General features: G+C 37.8%; 1 protein-coding gene across 2 annotated transcripts in view; it reads right to left on the bottom strand.

Annotated features, from left to right (window-relative positions):
- Window positions 1-810: 810 nt before the first annotated feature.
- The window catches only part of CTNNA2 (catenin alpha 2), a 1,042,487-nt gene continuing 1,020,267 nt past the window's right edge, over window positions 811-23,030 (bottom strand). For both annotated transcript variants that reach the window (XM_019942095.3, XM_019942096.3), the window contains one exon: window positions 811-1,977. In XM_019942095.3, coding sequence (XP_019797654.1) covers window positions 1,690-1,977 — 288 coding nt within the window. In that variant the 3' untranslated portion in view covers window positions 811-1,689. The remainder of the gene's footprint in view (window positions 1,978-23,030) is intronic.

Consider the following 23,030-nt stretch of genomic DNA (forward strand, 5'->3'; position numbering starts at 1 on the left):
GTGATTTGAGCAGAACCATCTCTAAATAACATTTTGGACTGTTTCTTCTTCCACAACTTCTCAGTCTCTTCTCTTTGGGACTTTGTACCTAAGCTGACACAAAGCATAGGTGTCCATGTCTCCCAATATGTTATCACATTGCTAAGAAATGCACACGTTTTACTAGAAGTCTTCTGGAGACATACTATAACTTGCAAACTTGTAGAGATCATTCAAATGGGAGGAGTTTTGAGAACTCAAATGAATATTAGTTTTTTTATTTCCTCACTCCTCAAGCTATAGCTGAAAGACTACAGCCCACTCTTTCTTAGTAATGGGACAGAGACCCTCTTTTTTACAGTATATATAAAAAATGAATGAATGAATAAAATATTGAAATGAATAAAATATTTTGAAATTAATGGATCTCTCTCTCTCTCTCTCTCTCTCTCTCTCTCTCTCTATATATATATATATATATATATATATTTATTTATTTATTTATTCAGTTTCTCTCTGAGAACATGTTAAGTTTCTTAAGTTTAGCCCAGGGCTAAACGTGGCCCAGAAAATTCTAACACATGACTTTCTCATTTTAGATTCAGTTTGAAAGTGAATAAAAACACATGGGAAAACACACACAAAAAACAATTCCTGGACTTAAAGATATCCCAGAGTTTTCTTTACATATCATCTAGCTACTTTTACCTCCAATTTCTAAAAATGAACACAAAGCATTTTTAATCAGTTTTCAAGAAGATGAGCTAATCTTTTATAAGCATGCATTCAACGAAGGAAAGCATTTTTCAGATGTCAAGATTAAATGTGTTTATTTCGAGTTAGTGGATACAATGGTATATTAGATACCAGCACTCCAAGCTACACCTATGTATTTGCCTCTAAATCTTCACACACTGTCAGTTTCCATTCCTCTAACATTCCATCACTGGGCTTCCTATTTCTAGCAAAATCATAGTTCAAATTTTTAAAAAAGTAAAAGCAAGATGATCACCACATTGTGCTTCCAGTGCCCCCAGAAGGATTATAATTGTTTTAAATAAATGTTTATGTTTTCAGTAAAGGGGGAAATTGATAACATGAGCACTAGTAATGGCACGACTAGGAGAGAAAGAACAGAATACAGATTAAAAGAAACATTTTCGGCTGGACGAGTTAGTTTCCCCTTAGTAAAAACTCCACATAATATCATCGATATGATGTCAACGTTAAATTGCTCAATTTGTGGGCCACACTTAAGCGTATTGGCTAGTACACTTTTGCACTGAAACAGAAGCAATACAAGCTTTATATTCTACCATTACACTTCCAGATTTTTCGCTTATTAATATACCTGCCAACTTAATGATTCTTGCATGCATTAGAGTTTGCTTTTGTAGAGTTAAGTTTATTTTCCCCATCCCTCCCGCTCCCATAAACATTGCAATGTGAACTCTTTGCCCAATTTTACTAGAATGTTGCAAAGGACAGCTCTGTGCCACCTTGGGACAGGAACTCCCTGTCCCCTCCCTGGGCTACAGATGGATCAGCACTATTGATCACATCTCATCTTACATGCAAACAGACACTGCTCCCTTAGTTCCCCATGCCAGAGGCATATGAGTCAGCAGGTATACATACAAAAATGGAATTAAAAAGAAAAGAATAGAAAAGGAAAAGAAAGAAAAAGCTTTCTTGTTAAAGCCTATCGTCCTAGAAGGAATCCATTGCTTTGAATTCACTTAAAGCCTGTACAGGCGAAATGTGTTTCTTCTGAGAACCTCGTCTAACTCGTGTCTGGAATTCTTCAGGCTTTTCTCTCTTCACAAGGGGCTTCTTCTCTGGAGCCTTCATCTTCCAAGACACAACAGGTGAGTTGACAGCTGCTGTCCCATAGACCTTCTGATATTTTGTTGAGGCCACATAAGATGCTTTCACCGTGAGGACAACAGCATTCATCAGATTTTTAGCTGCCTGGATGAGCGATGTGGCACTGTCCAGCTGGAGTGGAAGAAGAATGAAATATACTTGGGTTAGCCAAGGCACAACATTCAGAAGATGGAGGTGCAATTTCTCAGTTAAAACAATGTTGTGTTTATGCAAGTATACAGTATTGCCGAAAAAGGAGCAGATTGTTACATGATAAGGAGAATAGGTTACAAAGCAGTCACCTGTCTTCTAGCCCTAATCCCAAAAGAAAAAGAAAAAATAGAGGATACTCGACGATATGCAGTTTTCTAAAATCCCAGTACCTCGAAAGACAAAACCCTCCTTTTGGCATGTAAGAATTCCAACATAACAAAAGTTTTCCAAAGGGGAACATGTCATGTTATTGCATTAGGCTGATTGGTAATAATGACAATTATTTGAAAAGCATTTGTCAGGCACTAACGAATAAAACGTTATAAGGGGTTTTATGGCTCTCTCAGTGGAAGTATCTATTTGTAGACTATTTCTCCATCTTGAGCTCAGGATTGGTAGGGATGCAGGCAGCTAAGCAGAGGAATACGTCCATGGGTGCGCTGACTTTTTACTTAGGTGTTTATTGTGCTGCGGTACCTGACTTTTCCCAGGTCTTAAATATACCTCATATAAAATATCAACAGTTGTGTCAGGCTTGCATAAGTCAAAGAACATTCAATGAGACCCCCTTATCCATGCGCTAATGAAATATTGATTTCTTACGATGTGCCAAATGCTATTTTAAGAACTTGTTTCCCCACTTAACTCTCACAACGACCCTGTGACGGAGGTATTACTGTCATTGCCATTATATGGTGAGAGATCTGTTGCATGCAGAGGTCCAGCAATTTTCACAGGTTTATACAGCTTAAGTGATGGGGTCCTTAAAGACTGTACTACTGTGCCATACTGCCACCCTATTGTGTAGAATGGCTTTAAAATTGCTAAGACCAGTCACAACTTAGAGCAGAGTAGGTGTAGAAGTTCATCTCCAGACTCCAAGACCAGGTAGTTTTCAAGTTACCTCTTTTCTGCTTTTAACCAGTTAGGCAATGTGTTATAGACTGTATACTAGACCGTTCGATAACTGTTTCAAACTCCTGGACCACAAAAGCTGGAAAAGTTCAAAACTGCATTTCTCAGACCCCCTTTCAGCCAGGATTCTACATGTCACCTAGTGAAAGGAAAGAATTAACAGCTGGACTGCAAATATTACTCCAGCCTCAGGGATGCCTGAATGTAGTTTGTTCATTAAACCTGTAATAGTAACTAAGGAAATGTATCCATTGCAGTTAAATGAGGGATCCAAGAATGTTCCTAAGTAATGTGCTCCTAGTTGCTGAGATTGTTCATTGTATAACTTGTAATCGGTGTAGCTATATTAGAGAATAGGAACTAGGCGTACAACCTTCTGGGTATGAAGTAATTAACAGTGTTATGCCCAGTGACCCCAAACACAGTGACTCCACTAATGTGATGTGACCTGATTTCACTTAACTTGTCATTTCTTGTGACCAAAGCAAGCCCCAAGCAGTGACTGGGGACATCAGAAGTTATATCTAAAGCTAGGGGCAGGACAGGAATAAAGACGCAGACATAGAGAATGGACTTGAGAACACGGGGAGGAGGAAGGGTAAGCTGGGACAAAGTGAGAGAGTGGCATGGACATATATACACTACCAAATATAAAATAGATAGCTAGTGGGAAGCAGCTGCATAACACAGGGAGATCAGCTTGGTTCTTTGTGACCACCTAGAAGGGTGGGATAGGGAGGATGGGAGGGAGACACAAGAGAGAGGAGATATGGGGATATATGTATATGTACAGTTGATTCACTTGTTATAAAGCAGAAACTAACACACCATTGTAAAGCAATTATACTCCATAACATGTTAAAAAAAAGAAGTTATATCTAAAGACTCTATTATGTTGTTCTGGCTGTTATCTGTTCTACATCCTTTATTAAAGCTAAATAAACATTATTCTGAGTTTAAAAATTCTATGAGAAATGAACTCAATTCTTCTACCATAAAAAAGCTCATAAAATCAGATTATTTGAGAAAACAATGGAAGAAGCTTTCTACGTATGAATTTCTTGCAATACCATAAAACTGAGGCTTCACCACACACACACACGATTAAAAGCCAGTATTACATTGATGCCACAATAATATAGAGAAGCTGAGATTTGTGGATTAGAGCCACGACTCAATGAATATATAATTGATTGCTTCGCAAATTAAATCAACCAATTGGATAGAGTAACTAGTTATGTTACCAATTCTATTACACTGTATAGGTGTCCATATACCAAAATAACTGTTTAACCCATAATGTTTACTTTTACAGCATAAGTTTCTAAAGTTAGCTAAGGAAAAGCAAATTCTAGATTATTCATGTTAATAGAAGGGAAAACAGGCACAGATTGGTCCAGTGATTCTCTAAGTACAGTCTCTGAACCAGCATCACCTGGGAACCTGTTAGAAATGCACTCTCTCAGGCCAATCCCCACATTTCTGAATCAAAAAAACTGGCAATCCAAGGGATTCTGATTCATGCCAAAGGTTAAGAACCACTGGATTAATGACACCCAAGGACTCTCTCAAGGCTTATTTCAACCAATGATTTCAGGACTTCCACCAACAACAAGTTTGGTAACATCACAGCTAATTATCCAACTGAATCTCACTTTTTCATCTTTCCAATTATACCCCCAGGCAGAAGTACAAATAATGAAGAAAATAGATAAGATAGCAAAATGCTGGGATGATTAGATCAGTCATAGTTTCTTTAGGAGCTAGATACCATACCCCTTGGCCAATCGACAGTTCCCTGTAAAAGTCTATAAGGTTTCAGAAAAGAGTAAAATTCGGTCATAAAGTTAGTTACTTTTGTTGTGTGCTATGGGTAAAGAGAGAGTAGAATGATATTATATCAGGGACAGTTCTGTTGATTTGCTTTGGGGTAACAGAATTAGCAGAAGTAGATTAGGGCAAGATATGTCTATTGTATTTTAAATTGTCCCCCGAAAAGCAAATCTTGGGAGAATTGAGTTGGGAGAATTGAGTGGATCCAACAAGAAGAATTACAAATAATTTGGAGATTTTTACCACAGATTCCATTTTCAGATAGATGGTGTCTAATTCTGCTGCAAAAATATGATAGCCTGTTTCTTCTTCAGAACCCCTTTGCTCTCCCAGCCTGACACAGGAATCCTATGAATAAACCTAACACATTAGTTGACAGTGAGACAGCTCTAAATTATAAAGTCAATGATTTTGTTCAAGCCACCTGGTGGGGCAGGTACTGAATTCATGGCAAGGCAAAGCGAGGAGGTGAGGGCCAGGTAAGCCTGAACAAATATACTCCAAGGCAATAAGGCCAATCTAAAATTAATACAAAATTTGACTTCTTCTTAAAACTTGAATTCCCCAGGGATAAATTTTACCATTTGCCCTATACCCACTGTAATGATTTAGATCATTTTCAGCACAATCATAATTTGTTTTATTTAAAAATGGGTCTCCTTTATACTTGTCCAAAATAGCACTGAGACCTGGTTTCCAAGTGGCACATCTTGCTAAAAATTCACTTCCTAAAGAAAATACATTAAAAAGAGTAAAGCTACATGGAAAGAAGATTTTTAAATGGAAAGTTTAAGAAAACTTATTTCACATAATTGTGCTCTATTTTGTGGTGTATACTGTAACTAGGGCATTTTCAAACAAGACGTGTTAATGAAATTCTAATAATATTAATACCCAACATTACTTGAGCACTTACTAGGTGCTTGGCATTGCCTTAGTCCTTTTAATTAATTTGCATGACTCAAGTTTCAAAACTCCTTGTAGTAGAAACTGTTACCCCCATTTTAAAGATGAGAAAAGCAAAGCTTAGAGAGGTAGGATAACTTGTCCCTGTAGTAACTGGCAAAGTAGGAATTAAGACCTGTACTCTCTCTCTCCAAAGCCCAACATCTGAACCACTACATTGCATTACTTCTCTGAAGCATCATTTAATCTCTGGGGTCTTGTTTTTCAGTGACTAACTATCATTCGAAATGAACTGATCTCAATTATTAACTCTGTCTGGGCATCCTATAAACATCATGACTAAGTCTAGTGAGAGCGTCCATCTCACCTGGTCTGTGATTTTTAGTCTCATCCTCAGAGCCTGAATTCTTTCTAACTAAATCTCCTGGCTTGGGATGTGCTACTGCCCAGCAATCCTTCCTGGCCTTTTGACTGGTCTCCTGGCTTGGATGCACCTTGACGGCAGCAGTTCCTGGGATCCGATCCCTGCAGATTTTTCTTGTACTTGCTCTGTTTCTATGAAGTACATTCAATATACAGCAGTAATGACTGCTGTATATTGTTGTACCCTCAGGTGGGGCTCAGCTACTCTGGTTAGTGTCCTAAGCCTTTATCTGGGCTGGTCTTGCTAGCTTAAATAAGTCTCAAAGGTGGACTGTCGCCAGCCATTCCTCAAGCTGGCTTGCATATACACTGAGTAGACTTATCCACAGAAAGAGACTTGTATCTTTTCCTGCTCAAGGGCCTTTTTATTCCTATGAGGCAGCCCATTAAATTCTTATATCAATTCTAAGAGAAGTGGCTACTTAATTTAAAAAAATAATAATAATAGCTTACATTTAGCAAATGTTACCATGAGCTAGTCTCTGGACTAACTTCTCAAGTTTCCTTTCTCTCATTCAATCTCACATCCACCCCTCAGACAGGGAATACTATTATGCTCAGCTAAGTGGGAAAGCCAAGATTTAAACCCAGGAAGCCTAACTCCAGAGCCCATGCTCTAACCATTGCTCTATGATGCTTCTCAGTGTCGAGCATGGCAGACGAATCCATAGTCCCCAAATTTATCAAGCTGTACTAGATTAATTCTCTCTATTCTATTCCATAGGTGTCTGCTGTCCCTAACCACGGAAATTAGGCTTCTCCTAATTCTGTCACTATTCTTTTTAAAATATCAAAGTACTATTTTAAAAAGGCAACAGATGTTTCCTCACATCTTGTTCTATCACAGTCCATGAAAAGCAAATAAGGGCGGGAGAGCTGTTTTACAGCCAATTCTATAGGGTTTTTCTGGCTCTTTTTCTGCCTCTATTACCACTCTCTTCTTCTTAACCTCACTTAACTTCTAATAGACAGATTTCTCTTTCCCTACACTTTCCTCATTTTGCGTTTTGAGTAGAGAGAAATACTAGAGGGAAGACTTCCTGAAATGTGATTCTTCCATTAATTGATATTTGTGCTGCTTACTTCCTTATGAATTGTGAAAAGTGCTTACAATGATTCAAAATTTACAGGATCATCTGAAGATTTCTGAAACACCATGTCATTATGTTTCATGCTATTTCATTAACATGGGGATTATACTGCAAGAGGTGTTCAGTTCCAATAGAAATAGAATTTGACAGAAATGTGACTGCATGACTCAAACCACACTCTTTCAAATGAAAGTGCAACTGCATTTCTTGAAACACCAAATTGTCATTTACTCTCTACCCTACAGTCTATCCCTCTATTTTTCTACTACTTTTCTAATGGGTTAAATAGAACGTTGGTCATGCCTGGATGGTTAAGAGTGCTGAAGAAGGACAATTCTGAAATTCCTAGCTAGTACAATTTGGTATACATGGATGTATTCATCCAGGTGATAGAATAAGTGGGAAGCTGAAGTGCTGAACTGTTGAGTTTAACTTTGGACATAGTGAGGTGTGTGTGTGCTACACGTAGGTAGAGTGAGTTACCAAAGGAAGAGTTGAAATTCTGTGAGTGAAATTCAGGGAGCAAGAGGTAAGAAACCATGTTTTGTTTATATTGGTCTTTCCAGTTCTGCATACAGTAAGTATATAATTTATGTCAATTTCTGTCTGATTTTTTCTTCCCTTCACATTTCTTATTTAGTGTTTCTACAGAGAGAGCTAATAGAATGTGGAATGAGATATTAAACCCATATTCTTCCCACAGGTCAAAAAGTCCAATAAATCTACTAAAATTTTTCTCTGCATTATACTTTCAAGATCAAAATCAATATTCTTTTAATAATCTAAGACATAATATCATCAAGAAATATCTTAACTATTCCCTTGACAGCCAAGGCTACTTTCGATTCTGTTAAGTAATTAGCAATCCTTCACCCTTGATAATAATGTTGATCCTCCTGGGGCCAACCAGCAATAAAGCTAATGCAGTTTAGATTTAACAACTGGCTTTAAAAAAACACCCTCACCCCAAATAAAAAAAAAAAATACCATTGTCAAAAGTGCAAAGTAATCTGAAAGAGGTGGAGAGAAATGCATTGGATTAACCACATATGACATAGTGAACATCTTAGGATGTTAATTTGTGAGGGTCAGGAATATAATTAGAGAAGAGAATTAGGATTTCACTGTGCTCCACATTAATCCATTTAAAATATGCATGTAGAGATAGAAATATAACCTGGAAATGAATCTATTTCCAAAAAGCTGATTATCTATTACCACAAAATAATGAACCATAAATGGTAGTTCATGCAAATCCCAAGTACAAAGCAATCCGTCCTTGCATTAAAAATAATGTAAATGTCATTGGACTACTGGCTAAGCTAAATTGAATAAAATAAACCAAATAATTTTGAAGGTGATTTTGAAATATAAAAGCCAAGGAGTGATTACCTTGAAAAGCTTAGAGGTGCCTGGGAACGGTAACCTAGTCCCATTTGGGCCTAGGCTCTTTTATTCTAATTTTCTCAAATAATAACTGATAGTGCTAATGACTTTGAGAATGCTAAACTGGGTAGAGTCCATTTTAACCATGTGCAAGATCTTTTAATGGGACTAACATAGTGTTTAATATATAAGAACAAGAAATATTTTAATGGGCCTACACTATACATATTCAGGGCTGGGACAGTGTTTTGAGGGGAGGAAGTTGTGCTGGAAGAATTGATAATAAATTGAAAGTAAATACCCTGAGAAAACTGGAATCTCTCTATTGGAGCTGGCCATTTATTTATATTTAAACAGTTATCTCTCCAAAAGGAGTCACAAACTACCTGTAGGAAAAAAAAGAGAGACTTTGCTACAAGTCAGTTTTGCTGTTAATGAATGGGAGGTTAGAAACCCACAGCATTGCAGCCTATTATCTGCCAAGAAGAACATTTCATGTTTGAAAAATCCATGAGGATTTGAAGAGATATTTGATCCCCTTAGAAACTGTGATACATTTGAAATACCTTGAAATATCTCCCTACATTTTCCAGAGTCTATATCAATAACACTTTTATAAAATGCTAGCAAGTCCAGGGTAATAAATAACTGAAGCAAACAAAGATATGGTGAAAAGGTTCGGCCTAATCACATCTTTCCCCACTTCATGGATGTTTACATGAATACAAAAAAGATTATTCCTGTGTGGTAAACCCTCATTTCAGTGTCCTAGTCTACACACTCTTCCTCATCAAACATCAACAATGAAATAGATTAGCAAAGCTGAAATCCTTCTTGTTAAGACAGTGACAGTGGTGAACATAGGGCAGCAATGTGCACTCACCCCTATGGTGTCCATGGCAGGCATTACTAATCAATCACAGCACCTTGCTCCTTGAGAATATGCTCAGTGGCATGAGAAAGGAAACTTCTTTACCTCCCTCCTCCAAGAGGTCATATTTTGAAAAAGTTGTCAAAAACAACTTGATATAGTTTATAACACAGATACTTCTATATTTAAATTGTTTAATACTTTCTGTTTCTGTTACTACCAATCAACCTCAAACAAGTATTTTTTTATTTAAATGATGCAGCATTTAATCTTTTTTCCCATAGCTAACTTTAAGGGACAAACTGTGAATTTGTACTGACACCACAGTATGAGTTGCTAATTAATGAAATAATTAAGCTGAAGACATAAGTATGAACAGAAGTACAAAGCATTTTGGGGATGATTTTAAATCAGAGGGTAAAAATTAGCTGAATATACTAACAAGTATGACGTCTGAAGTGAAAATGACCATCACAGGTATGGCTGTGATGATCGTTAAAACAAAAAATAAACTGCATTAAATCTATTAATATTAGAACATGTACTAATCCTTGATAACTGAAAGCAAGAATACTGTAGGCTAACTCCTGAAGAGTTGGCTTAATCCCAAGGGTGTTCCCATTTGATTACAGGATCTTGAAAAGTAAATGTTTTTCAACTTTAAGTAGTGGCTCAATCACAGCAGAAAGGAGGAGAAAAGGTCTGTTATTTTTTCTGCAGGGATTCCTTGAGTGCTGCCAGGGAGGCAGCTGGTGCTCTCCCAAGGCTGAAGGCCAGTTGTTGGGAAATATGTCTGTAATGGCTCAAGATGAAGTTGGCAAAGGCCTTAGCAGACAAGCACTGCAATCTCAGCCAGGCTTAAAAAAAAAAAGCTCCAGTGTTGCTGAGAAATTTACCAATGGTTCTCAGGTAACTTTCTCAACTGGACATATTTGTGTTTTCCTTTCTAATTCATTGAGGTAGGTAGTACTTCTTAGTCAGCCAGTCCACTGATTAACTGTCTTCATTTGCATTTTTTCAATTATAGGTAACTAAACCTTGGGGATTCCCATGAAGGCTTAATTACAGTCAACAAATTTCTTAAATATGGCTTAGAGCCATTTTTTTTCCTCACCATTTAAAGCAGAACAGTTTTTGCTCAACCCCAAACAAGGCATTTTTGCTAACCTTGGAATCCCAAGGAGAAATGGGAGTATTGGGATGTGTTACCCCTTGGAAAGTTATGAACAGGCATCTCTATTCCTCCAGGAAGTCCCCACCTCCCTTTTCTATATTTCTGCCTTCCCATACTGTTCCTTTTCCTACACATCAGGATCTCCTGGCCCAGAGGTTTTCTCTGGGTTGTTTTCACATAACAACAGAAGCATAGGAAATAAATCCAACAAGAGACCATGCGCCAGTGGATGGATATATATATATATATATATATATATATATATATATATATATATATATATATTACAAACTGGGAGATATTCCTGGGTAGGAATATCTTTATGTCACATACATATTCCATGCATTGATTGTTGATTTTGTCATCTCTGATCATGAGAATCATCGTGTCTTCACCAACCAAGGCTCAGACTTTCAAAGGGCTACAGCTCCTTTTTGCCTTCCGTATGGGGCAGCCAGCTAGCAGAAGGTCACCACATTTGATCCCTTTAGTTCCCTCATTCTCCCGCACTATTCTGCATTACCATTACTGGGAGGCAAATTTAAGACAAGCCACTGCCCAAGAATCCAAGAGAAATATGTCTTCACAAAATGAATCAAAGAGCCACCAATGGGCCCAGTACTCTCAGAAATGCTGAACTTTGCATGGTCATGGTATATTTGTTGATAAGTGATAAAGGCCATTTAACACCTTACAAAACAGCTCCTAGGCTCCAGAATACAATGTGCAACTACTAAGTGAAGAATAGATCCAAAGAGTCAAGGACCACAGGTTTGGGTGCTGGTTGATGGAGGGTTGTGCCTGGGAAGGGAGCATAATCTGGAAGCCTGGATTATTCTTCACCATCTGTTCACTCCTCTCCACATTCAATCACTAACAGTTGTATCATGTGGCATTATTCATATGTTGGGGAAACTAAACTCCCATCCAGCCCATAACTCTCTTCTCATCAGGTGTGTGGAAAGAGCTAGTCAAAGCCTCTGTTGCTACCTGAGTCCTGGATGAAGAGAGTAAAGAGCAGCAGAAGAGACCCCTTCCCCCAAGGAGTGTTTGCTACCCCTCCTCAGGATTCTAGTACCCTCTTTCCACCCCATTCTTCCAAGTCCTGTACATTCTCTCCCCTCTGGCAATGCGTTCTTACATTTCATGCTCCACTTCCAACTCTTCCTGTTACTCCATCCTGTTTTATCTTTTCCTCTCTTACAGTGAAGAAAAGCTTGGATTTTGGACTTTGGACTCAAAACCTGAGCTCAAACCTGATGGGTCTAATCACTGGCTATGTGATCTTGGGAGAGCTACTTAACCTAGCTCTACCTGAAACTCTTTCTTATCTTTCTCTAAAGTAAAAGTGAAAAAAAGCACTTTCTAGGATTATTAAGTATTAAATGAGATAATACCCTTGAAGCTGAATACCTGGCACATGGAGGCCCTTAGCAAATCATAAGCTTTTATTATTACTGTGATCCACCTTTCCTTAAATCACCATTTGAGTCTTTTTAAAAAGGGTCTTTTTAAAATCATATTTTTCATTTCCACCTCCTCCTCCTCTACTTTCTCCTCTCAAGGTTTCTCCACACCCTCTATCCACCCAATCCAGCATTTTGGACTCACTCTAACCTTCTTCTTACTGAAGCTACTGTCACCTTGGCTTGTTCTCAATGCCTGATTATTACAGTTTTAATGTTGTACTGATAAAGGCATGGAGAAGTTCACAAGGAGAATAGAAAAGCACCGTAAGTTGTATCTTTTGTAGCACTACTGAATCTTTTAGATGGAGGAAAGGAGGGCTCAAGATTCAGTATAAGAAAACATGGGGGATTTATGCATGGCACCCAAAATATCTAAGAACATTTAGGGCTTATAGGGGTTGGAGAAAGACTGGATAGTTGAAAAGTCAAGATGGCTCTAGTAGGAGGTGGAGGGAAGCCAATCTGGTCCTGGAAAGTAATGTTTAAAGATCTTATTTGAGAGGCATCAAAAGAAAGAGTATAAAATATTTTATCCAACCACATATAGGGCCTAACATTTCAAAAATTCAGGCTCTTCAAAAAAAATCATACTCTTTGTTTTGGTTAAGATATTATTTCTAGATATTTCTTATTGAAAAGCATAATAATGTTACCTGGGAAGTTCAACAGCCTAATTAATTCAACTCTTATATTGTCGTCAGAACCCAGCTGAGAGTGTCCTAAGCTACCTCAAACACAGTTCCCTCTTCTGCACATCAAACACTGAAGATCAACCTCCCAAGCCCTGTGCTTCAACTCCATCAAAATACAGTTGGGTTTCCTAGATTTGTTTCCTAAAGTCTTAAATCCATTGTTCTATAAAATGGGCTATTTAAAATTTTTAGCCCATTGGACCTAACACCTGCTGTCTTCAACTGAGATCAGCTTATCTCGTTATCTTAACCCACCAATAGACTCACAGTGTTGAATCTACATATTCTTCAGGGGTGCTTGAAAGTTTCATCCACCCAGCTTCCCAAAACATAAGCATACCAATCTTGCTGCATTTGGTTATATTTTGTTCATATTTATTAACCAAATAAATTAGCAAAGGCCAGGTCTTGAAAATAGACTAACCAAAAAATCCAGGATAATTAAAAGTCAAACTATAAAGAAAGGACATTGCCTAGGCTACAGTCTGGAAAGACCAGGAGGTACCAAGAAGTAAGTTAGGTGCAAAAGAAACAAACAAACAAAACAAAATAAAACAAAAACAGAATGGGTAACCTTTAAACAAGCCATACTTGTCAATGCTCCAAGCCTCTTCCAGAAATGCCTCTTTTAGTGAAGGCAAGGATGGTTCATGTGTGACATACTTGCTACCATTTCTTCATTGGTACCTTTATCAGGCACATCCAGTCAATAACAGTCCTTTGTTCTATTGATCCTAGACAAGATCTCAGAATTCTTCTCAAAACACACTGCAGTCAATCACTAGCAATTGATGAGAGTGAGCAATCAAGGTTAAACCCATTTACCATATCCACTATGGGCCTTCGAACCCTCCCCCCAAAGGCTATGCTTTGATTAACAGGGGTATATTAATATTGTTTCTCCCTCATTAGCATATTGTTCTCCTTGTATAATTCATAAAGAATAATCTCTTAAATATAATGCAGAAAACTAATGTGAAATCTTAGACATATGTGTAACTATACAAAATAATTCACTACATCAACCTAAAATTTCAACTCTTCTTTTTTTTTTTTTTGCGGTACGCGGGCCTCTCACTGCTGTGGCCTCTCCTGTTGCGGAGCACAGGCTCCGTACGTGCAGGCTCAGCAGCCATGGCTCATGGGCCTAGCCACTCCACCGTATGTGGGATCTTCCCGGACCGGGGCACGTACCCGTGTCCCCTGCATCAGCAGGTGGACTCTCAACTGCTGTGCCACCAGGGAAGCCCTCAACTCTTCTTTTATTACAGAAATGAGAATAACAACAAAAAGAAATGGATATCATTATTCAAGGGCTCATAAGAGGTCTTCAGTATAATGCATCTTTTAAAGTCAGTAATTTTAATTAAATTAGTTTTAAATTTGAGCAGTTAACCCATGGCTTTTCATAATTGAATACATTTTTCTGCCTACTTTGAAACATTCTTTGAGTAGACATAGAACAATACTCTCCAAATACTTTTCTTTTTTCCTGGCCACTACTTTTCTCATTGTGAGATGTAAACTCACTACCAGTTTCATCACATATTTAATTAATTTCCAAGTGTTCACTGTGTACATTGTCACAGATTCAGGTGAAGTTTTCCTATCTTACTTAGAACACAGTGAGTTGTAAGTACTTAACTTCCATCTGGACCTTACTTCAGGTTCTTGCAAAAGTTCTTACTTTCACAAAGACCTCTCAACATTTAGAGGATAACCTAAGCTTCTTCAGACTTCTCTTAATGACTCTTCCCAACATTCCAGAGACAAGTATGAGCTACCTGCTCTTCCCACTGTCTTCTTAGTCTCAGTTACTGACAACACAATTCTTCCAACTGTTTAGGTTAAAAACCCAGAATTTTATATTACACCTTGTTCTCTCTGACCCAGCATCCAATCTTCCATCATAGTCTGTCAGCAGCATCTTTGAAATATATCCAATATTTGACCTTTTCTCACCTTCTCCACTATTACCACCATGGCCAAGCCCCAACAGAATCTCTTGTTAGATTGTTTCAATATCTTCCCCTAACTAGTTTCCTTGCTCCTCACTCTTTCCTCCCTTTAACAGGAACCAGAATAGTCCTGTTACATAAACTCAAATAATATTGCTTTTCTTCTCAACATCGTCCAATGGTGCCCCATCTCAATCTGAGTAAAATCCAAGACTATCACAGTGGCCTTCAAGGTCATAAAATCTGGTTACCAATAGTTCTGATTTCTCTGTTGTTCACTCCACTACTACATATTGGTCTCTTGGGGACTTCCCTGCTGGTGCAGTGGTTAAGAATCCACCTGCCAATGCAGGGGACACGGGTTTGAGCCCTGGTCCAGGAAGATCCCACATGACGCAGAGCAACTAAGCTCATGTGCCACAACTATTGAGCCTGTGCTCTAGAGCCCATGAGCCACAACTACTGAGCTCACGTGCCACAACTACTGAAGTCCACGTGCCTAGAGCCCATGCTTCACAACAAGGGAAGCCACCACAATAAGCCCGCACACTGCAACAAAGAGTAGCCCCTCTTGCTGCAACTAGAGAAAGCCCGCACACAGCAACAAAGACCCAATGCAGCCATAAATAAATAAATAAATAAAACATTGCTCTCTTGATTATTGCTCAGACAGACCAGTCATGCTTGCCCTTCAGTGCCTTTATACTTTTTTCTTCTGCCTAGAATGCTCTTCCCTCAGATACCTGTAAAGCTTGGTCGCTAAACTCCATCAGATATTTAATCAGATATCAGTATCTCAGTGAAAACTTCTCTTTCCAAACTGCAACTCCATTCCCAGCATTAACTCCTCCTCTTTCCATTTTAGTATTTCTTCATACACTCGTCATCATCTAACAAACATTTTTTTCATGGGTTTATTGTCCCTCACCCCAAGCTATATCCCAAACACCTAAAACAGTGTCTAGCATATGGGTCTTCCATAAATATTTGCTGAATGTTGTTGAATAATTGCAACTTTACAGATGAGGAAGTAAGAGACAACAAAGCTTGTCCAAAGACGGAAAGGTAGGGCACAATGCCTAGTCCAGTACCCAACTCCCCATGTCATCAATCTGTTTATTCTTCCATGGAAGAGTACCCAAAGGCAAAATATTAGCAGGACAGTGGGATTTAGGGACATAATATACAAAGTAAATGTTATCTAGCTACAATACAAGTCTTATGACCTCTTCCCCTCAGTGGTATAGCTTCAGGATCATCCTTTGCTCAGAAAACATCCATAATTCAATTATTTGTGTTTATTACTTTCTGTGTATAAAATACTGGGCTTTCTTTAAGGATCATCTCTCTCATTAACAGTACCAGCGTCTGTGAAGCACTGAGCTATGTTTTCTAGGTATAGTTCTGGGAACTTAATAAATGATCTCTAAGATGTATAAGATAGATACCATCATTCATTCTTTACATAAAAGGAAATAGAGAAAAATTAAGTTCTTCGTGAACTTGGGTTCACAAACTCATATCTGGTAGAACTCAGCTTCAGTTTACCCACGTGACACACTACATGCAATCTTCTTTGACCAGGCAAATCCACCTTAGTGTTTTCCTGCCCTGAACTCTCTATTCCTGGCTATTGGTTCCATTTATCTGGAGCTCAGTATGAATTATGGTGGCTTTTAACTATTCATAAATGTGAATCATGTGACCAAGCAGTAATGAAGTGGATTTCCTTAAGTCATAAAGGAATAAAAGGTCACACCACCTTCCAGTCCTGCAATAACGATTCACATGAGATATGAATTAGGCACATAGTAAGGACTTCATCTTCTACTTACTCGTTTTCTTGCCAGCCACTAAAAAGTCACTTACATTTTCAAAGAAAACTTGATCAAATACAACATCTAATTCTCCTTCCCACTAGCCACCACATATACCACTTGCTATTTACACAAAGTTTATGAAAAAAACTTTTTTATTCTAAATTTCTACAACAAAGCCTTTTACTCAACCACACAATGGGCACCATGATATGATGTAAGGCTGACATAGTTTTTAAGAACACAACATATCTTAGTTGTTACCATCATGTATACTATCTGACTGATACTATATCCTGTATTTCTTGTTCAACTACTAGTCTAAGGGGGACAGGGACAAGCAACATCCTTCAAATGCACAAAGCACAACAGCACAAAGAGAAATTGGCTCTAATCTTGGCTGTGCTAGCTGCTGACTAGGAAAGTTTGGGGTACTCTTGTAACCTCTCTGAGCTTCTGCTTCTTCAGCTGTAAAATGGGGTTATTAATACCAATATATTTTCACCAGTTTTAAAAGTAAACTTTTAAAATTTTAAATAAGTATGTCACTATAAAAGATTATTACATAAGTTCTGGGTACCTTGGGTGAGTCCTTTTAGAATCTTCATCATAATTTATTGGACCACCTGGGTAACTCAGGCCCAAGAAAGTCTGCACAGGGAAGGGTATTCCAATAGACGCCCAGGGTGAGTGTACCATAAGCCTTAACAAGACAAGAACAAGGTGCTTCCAAAATGAGGTAAGCTTTCTTTTCCACCTGACAGTGGGGATGACTAGGGCTGAAATATGGGTGAGGTGGTCTAGTTACAATCTAATTTTTCCCTTTTTTTGGAGAATGCTCAGGAAATGTCATTCTCAAAATAAATGTAACAGAGGAACCTGCTACTGGGGACCCAAAAACTGACTGTGGAGTGCATTCCTAAAAGAAATAAAGATCAGCCAAAAAATAAAGATAAACCATTCTCGTAATATGAGCATCCATGGAGCTATCCTTGGTGATTGCAGCTCAACTCCTGTTACATTTCTTGCTGGCATGAAATAATTAGTTACTTATTTGCTGCTTTGTCTTCAAAGACTTTGTGTGCATGTGAAAGTCTTGTCTTAGAACTAGACTTCTTGCTATTTATGAACAAGTACTTCCTGTCCCTTTATTGTCATGTTCTGGCTAGCACCACATAAGCCACAGTAGGATTGGGTATATACGTCCCCAGTGTTTAGCCAGTTGGGTGATGGATTCTTAGCTCAGGCTGCCTCTTAAACTGATCTGTAAGAGCAGCCTACTGATAAAATTTGACTAATACGTCTCTGTATTGGGTTAATGTACTTTGGATATTTTCCAGATTCAATATATATTGAGCATCCCAGCCAATATTTTACATCACTTAATCTTCACTCTATCCCCCCCCAAAAATGATACATCCCTTTATCCTTACTGTTTGATACATGAGGGAACGGAGGCTTAAAGAAAAGTAACTTGCTAGCTAATAAGACAATTACCAGGAATTTTAAGTGTATGACTTCTGTTCCCAGGTGTAGTGTATTTAATAATACACTGCAGCTCCAATTGTTTTTGAACAAAATAAGAAATATAGAGCATTTAAGGTGGTTCCCCTGAGAAACTAGAATATGTCCCCTTACAAGTGCCTGCCAGGGCATGGCCTGGTTTGGAACCTTATAATCTGTTTCTCCTGGAGTGAGTACTTTAGGAAAAATACAGCAAAAACACCGGAGGGTTCCCTTCAGTCTAAAACTGGAAATATTATTTCTTTGGTCCAACAAAGAACCTACGGATGGACAACATATTATCTGTTCTCTTGCAAAAGAGGTTGAGCTATACAAGAAACTTTCAAAATCACAGATTAAAGGACAAAGTATCCTCAAAAGACTGGACATGCATAACAGTATTGCAAAAAATCATAGAAAGGATATTAGTGGTTCCTTTGAAAGCAAGCCTCAAATCTATGAAATTGGAAAACTTCTTTGAAAAAAAAAAAAGCACTTTGTAAACTTCCAATGAAATGACAACTTTTAACCAGTGAACAAAGATAAACATTAAAGTGTTGGAGAGAGTCTGATACAGTATCTTGCCCCTACTGAAAATCATACTTAATACTAAGATGAAAGTTTCCTCAAGGCACAATCCCTAACTTGGAGTCCCTGTGAATCTAGCCTTTGAGAAAGTTAAATCACCTCCATATTTATTATAAGATTTAAAGGATACCTCATTATTTCTTTACCTGATACACTAAAAACTGCCATGGTAAATATTTCAAATACACTACAACTACAGCTTTGAAAGAAAGAGTGATCTCTGTTTCATCTAGAGTCACCACCTGTTACCTGCTCTCCAACCTTCTCTTTAAAACGAATTAATGCTGAACTATGAAATATATTCAATGTTTACCTATAATTTGCTTGGTTTCAAGGGCTCAGCTAGCACTAATTTCAGCATTGCAGTTACGTATCATAAATATTATCTCAAAAACACTCACATAATTAATTTGAATCTCAAGACCATTGGCCTGATGCATTTCTTAATATTATTTTTAAAGGAAAAAATATAAATTATCACTTTGTTTTTCTTCCTTATTTTTAAAAAGGTACTTATTATCTATTTCATCATACAAGGATTAAAAAGTATACAGAGAGAATAAAGTAATATGTGAAAATGTTTTGTTTAACAAAAAAAGGTGTTATAAAAACAATTGATTTGGGCTTCCCTGGTGGCGCAGTGGTTGAGAGTCCGCCTGCCAATGCAGGGGACACGGGTTTGTGCCCCAGTCCGGGACGATCCCACATGCCACGGAGCGGCTGGGTCCGTGAGCCATGGCCACTGAGCCTGCGCGTCTGGAGCCTGTGCTCCGCAACGGGAGAGGCCATAACAGTGAGAAAAGCCCGCGTACCGCTAAAAAAAAAAAAAAATATATTGAATTGTTTTAAACTCAATACCCTTGTTTGTAAAAAGCAAGAAACTGAAGTAAATTCACTTAACTTTCTTTTAAACACATTCTTATCAGAGCCCTGAATTGCCTTTGAGAGTAGAAATGCCTGTATCTCTAAGACAGGAATATTTGGGGGTAACCAACAAGGAAGATGGATGGAGATCTTAAAAAGATGTATGAAGTTTATGGCCAGAGGATGACCGTGATGGGTTCTCAGGAGTCTCGCTTCTAGAAAAATGCACACCCACACCCCGATGCCAGGCTACGAATGGGCATTTGGCAGATGAATCTGGAACCATTGTATCTTCCATCTTCCACCCTTCCAGAGGGAAGAAATAAAAGGCTCCATTTCAAATAGTATGTATATTCTAGGTGAAAAATCGAGATTTCAACCAGATCTATGGTGCTCATCTGGGGCAATTTCCCCACTACAGGCATCTAGTGGGGAAATGCCAGTGATCTTGCCAAACATACTATACAGTGAACAACCACAACAACTTCTCACAACTAAGAATTATTTAGACTAAGCTAGAATGAAATAGCCTAATGAGACAAGCCATGAGGTCTAAGAAAGGGTCGAAACTGACTTAAAGCCCTGGGAAGCTCTCACCATAGCCTCACTCCTCCCTCCTTCCTAGACCAGAAGTTTTCAAAGTGTGATCCATGAGTATCTGCATCCAGAACGTTTAGAAATAGAATACAGATTCCTGATCTCAGGCGTGAGCTTCAGAACTGTGAAGGGAAAGCCTAGGAATCTCCATTTTTATTTGCTACCCATGTGATTCTTCTACAGATTGAAATATAAGAATCATTACTTCACTTCTCTGTTGAAGTCATTCCCTTCTGTATTTTCAGCTATCACCTCTCTGTAGTGATTCCTTCAGGACTCTCAATGACAAAAAATTGCAATTTCTATGAGGGCAGAGACTTTGGCTGATTCTTCACTATTGTATATCCAGTGGCTTGATTGGTAGACATGATGAAAGAGGGCAAGAGGGCACCTACATCATCAAAAAGACCATCATCTTTGGGAAGAGACAAGGTAATGAAAAATAAAGTTAGCTACCGATTTATTCGGTACTTCTACATTCTGGGCCTTGTACTAGATCTGTGGCACACATTAACACTAAAAACAATGCAACAAAGTACATACTAATGTAATTTTCACTTTACAGTTGAGAAAAATGGGGCTCAGCTGGATCAAGCAACTACCAGAAGTCAGAATTCAGTTTGTGTGCCACTGAATGGAGAGTATAGACGGGTAAGAACTGCCACTCCATGCCCAATTCTTCCCATTTTTTTCAGATTTGTCATATGATATACATAGACATAATTTGGGTAGGGGTACAGATGTTCCTGGGAAATATTTTAAAGGGTGTTAACACAGCTAGGAAGCACATCATTTTGCCCTCTCACCTCTTTTCTTCTTCTTGTATGGGATATGGGAAGATGCAGCACTAGCAGTCAACTTGGACCAAAAGATGAACTTGAGAACAGAAGCCTCCACTGCTCCTCAAGTGGAGCAGAGCATAAAGTCAGAAGGAGTCTGGGTCCTTGATGACTCTGAGATTACTATACCAGCCCTGAACCACCTATAGACTTATTCTATGTGAAAGAGAAATAAATATTTGATGTTTTATCATATGTAGCTGAATCTAAATTTAATTAAAATACATGAATTATAAATACTATTATTGGGCATTAATAATTTAGGATACTTAATTAAAAAGTCATATTTCACATCTAAATATAATTAGCATTTTAATATAACATAACCTTCATGTGGGAGGGCAAATGAAACAAGCCATGTCACTTTAGCCCTTATTTTAAGTTCCATTTTTAAAATAAATGATTAATTTGATTAATTCAGCTGTTTTGAAAGAAATTCTATATGTTTCCATACCATAATCTTTTTTTTTTGTTAGTCTACTTAAAGTACTAGGAAATATAACAAAATAAATTTCAAAAATTAAGTTAGCTAAAAAAATTAATTACTTGATTTTGGGCCCTAAATCTTAGGTAGACAATGCACTTTGAAATCCAGTATTTAAAATAAACTCAGGTGTTTTCATGTGGGAATAAATGAATGCAAGCATGAATGAATGATAGACTTAAGAATCATTTACTAGGATTTTTCAGTGTGATAACTTACTACAATGGAGAAAGGTATGGCCAAGAAGCTATCCTATTAGGCACACATTATGTGCTCATTGTGCAAGAAATCAGGGAAAAAATTAAGAACATTCAAACACATTCCCTATCCTTATGGAGCTCACAGACTAGCTAGGGATATATATATATATATATATATATATATATATATATATAATTAAATAAATTCCTACACTGCATTCCATATCAGGAATGATAGAAAACACGTCACACTGTGGGAGAATATCAAGAGAGTCTTCCTGGAAGCACTACAGTATATCAACTACTAACTTTGTAACCTCCAGGAAGTTACTTAAATTCTCCAAACCTCGTTTTCCTAATATTTTTAATGGGGATGACAGTATCTCTTCCACAGAATGATTTTGAAAACACATTGCAGAGTGCATTTCAAATGCTTAGCACAGTGCATGGAACATACTAAGCCCTCAATGTATCTTAGTTTAATAATAATTGAGGTATTTACTACATGCAATTGTCCTGTTGTCCCTCTAAGTGGTATTACTATTCCAATTTTTAAATCAAAAGCAAAAGCTCAGAGATTAGCAATGTTACCCAATATCTCCCAGATGATAAAAGACAGACTTGGTTTCCAAATTCACATCAAATAGCAATACCTTGCTTATAATTTTAACATCTACCTTAAGAGAACATGATATATTTTTTAACAACTTTATTGGAGTATAATTGCTTTACAATGCTGTGCTATTTTCTGCCCAATAACAAAGTGAAACAGATATATGTATACATATATCCCCATAGCCTCTCCTTCTTGCATCTCCTTCCCACACTCCCTATCCCACCCCTCTAGGTGGTCAGAAAGCACCGAGCTGATCTCCCTGTGCTATACAGCTGCTTCCCACTAGGTATCTATTTTACATTTGGTAGTGTATATATGTCAGTGCTACTCTCTCACTTCAACCCAGCTTACCCTTCGCCCTCCCTGTGTCCTCAAGTCTATTCTCTTTGTCTGTGTCTTTATTCCTGTCCTGCCCCTAGGTTCATCAGAACCATGTTTTTTTTTAGATACCATATATATGTGTTAGCATACAGTATTTGTTTTTCTCTTTCTGACTTACTTCACTCTGTATGACAGACTCTAGGTCTATCCACCTCACTAAAAATAACTCAATTTCATTTCTTTTTATGGCTTAGTAATATTCCATTGTATATATGTGCCACATCTTCTTTAGCCATTCATCTGTCAATGAACATTTAGGTTGCTTCCATGTCCTGGCTATTGTAAATAGTGCTGCAATGAACATTGTGATACATGTCTCTTTTTGAATTATGGTTTTCTCAGGGTATATGCCCAGTAGTGGGAGT

The sequence above is a fragment of the Tursiops truncatus genome, chromosome 14 (assembly GCF_011762595.2).
Source record: "Tursiops truncatus isolate mTurTru1 chromosome 14, mTurTru1.mat.Y, whole genome shotgun sequence".
Taxonomy (NCBI): Eukaryota; Metazoa; Chordata; class Mammalia; order Artiodactyla; family Delphinidae; genus Tursiops; species Tursiops truncatus.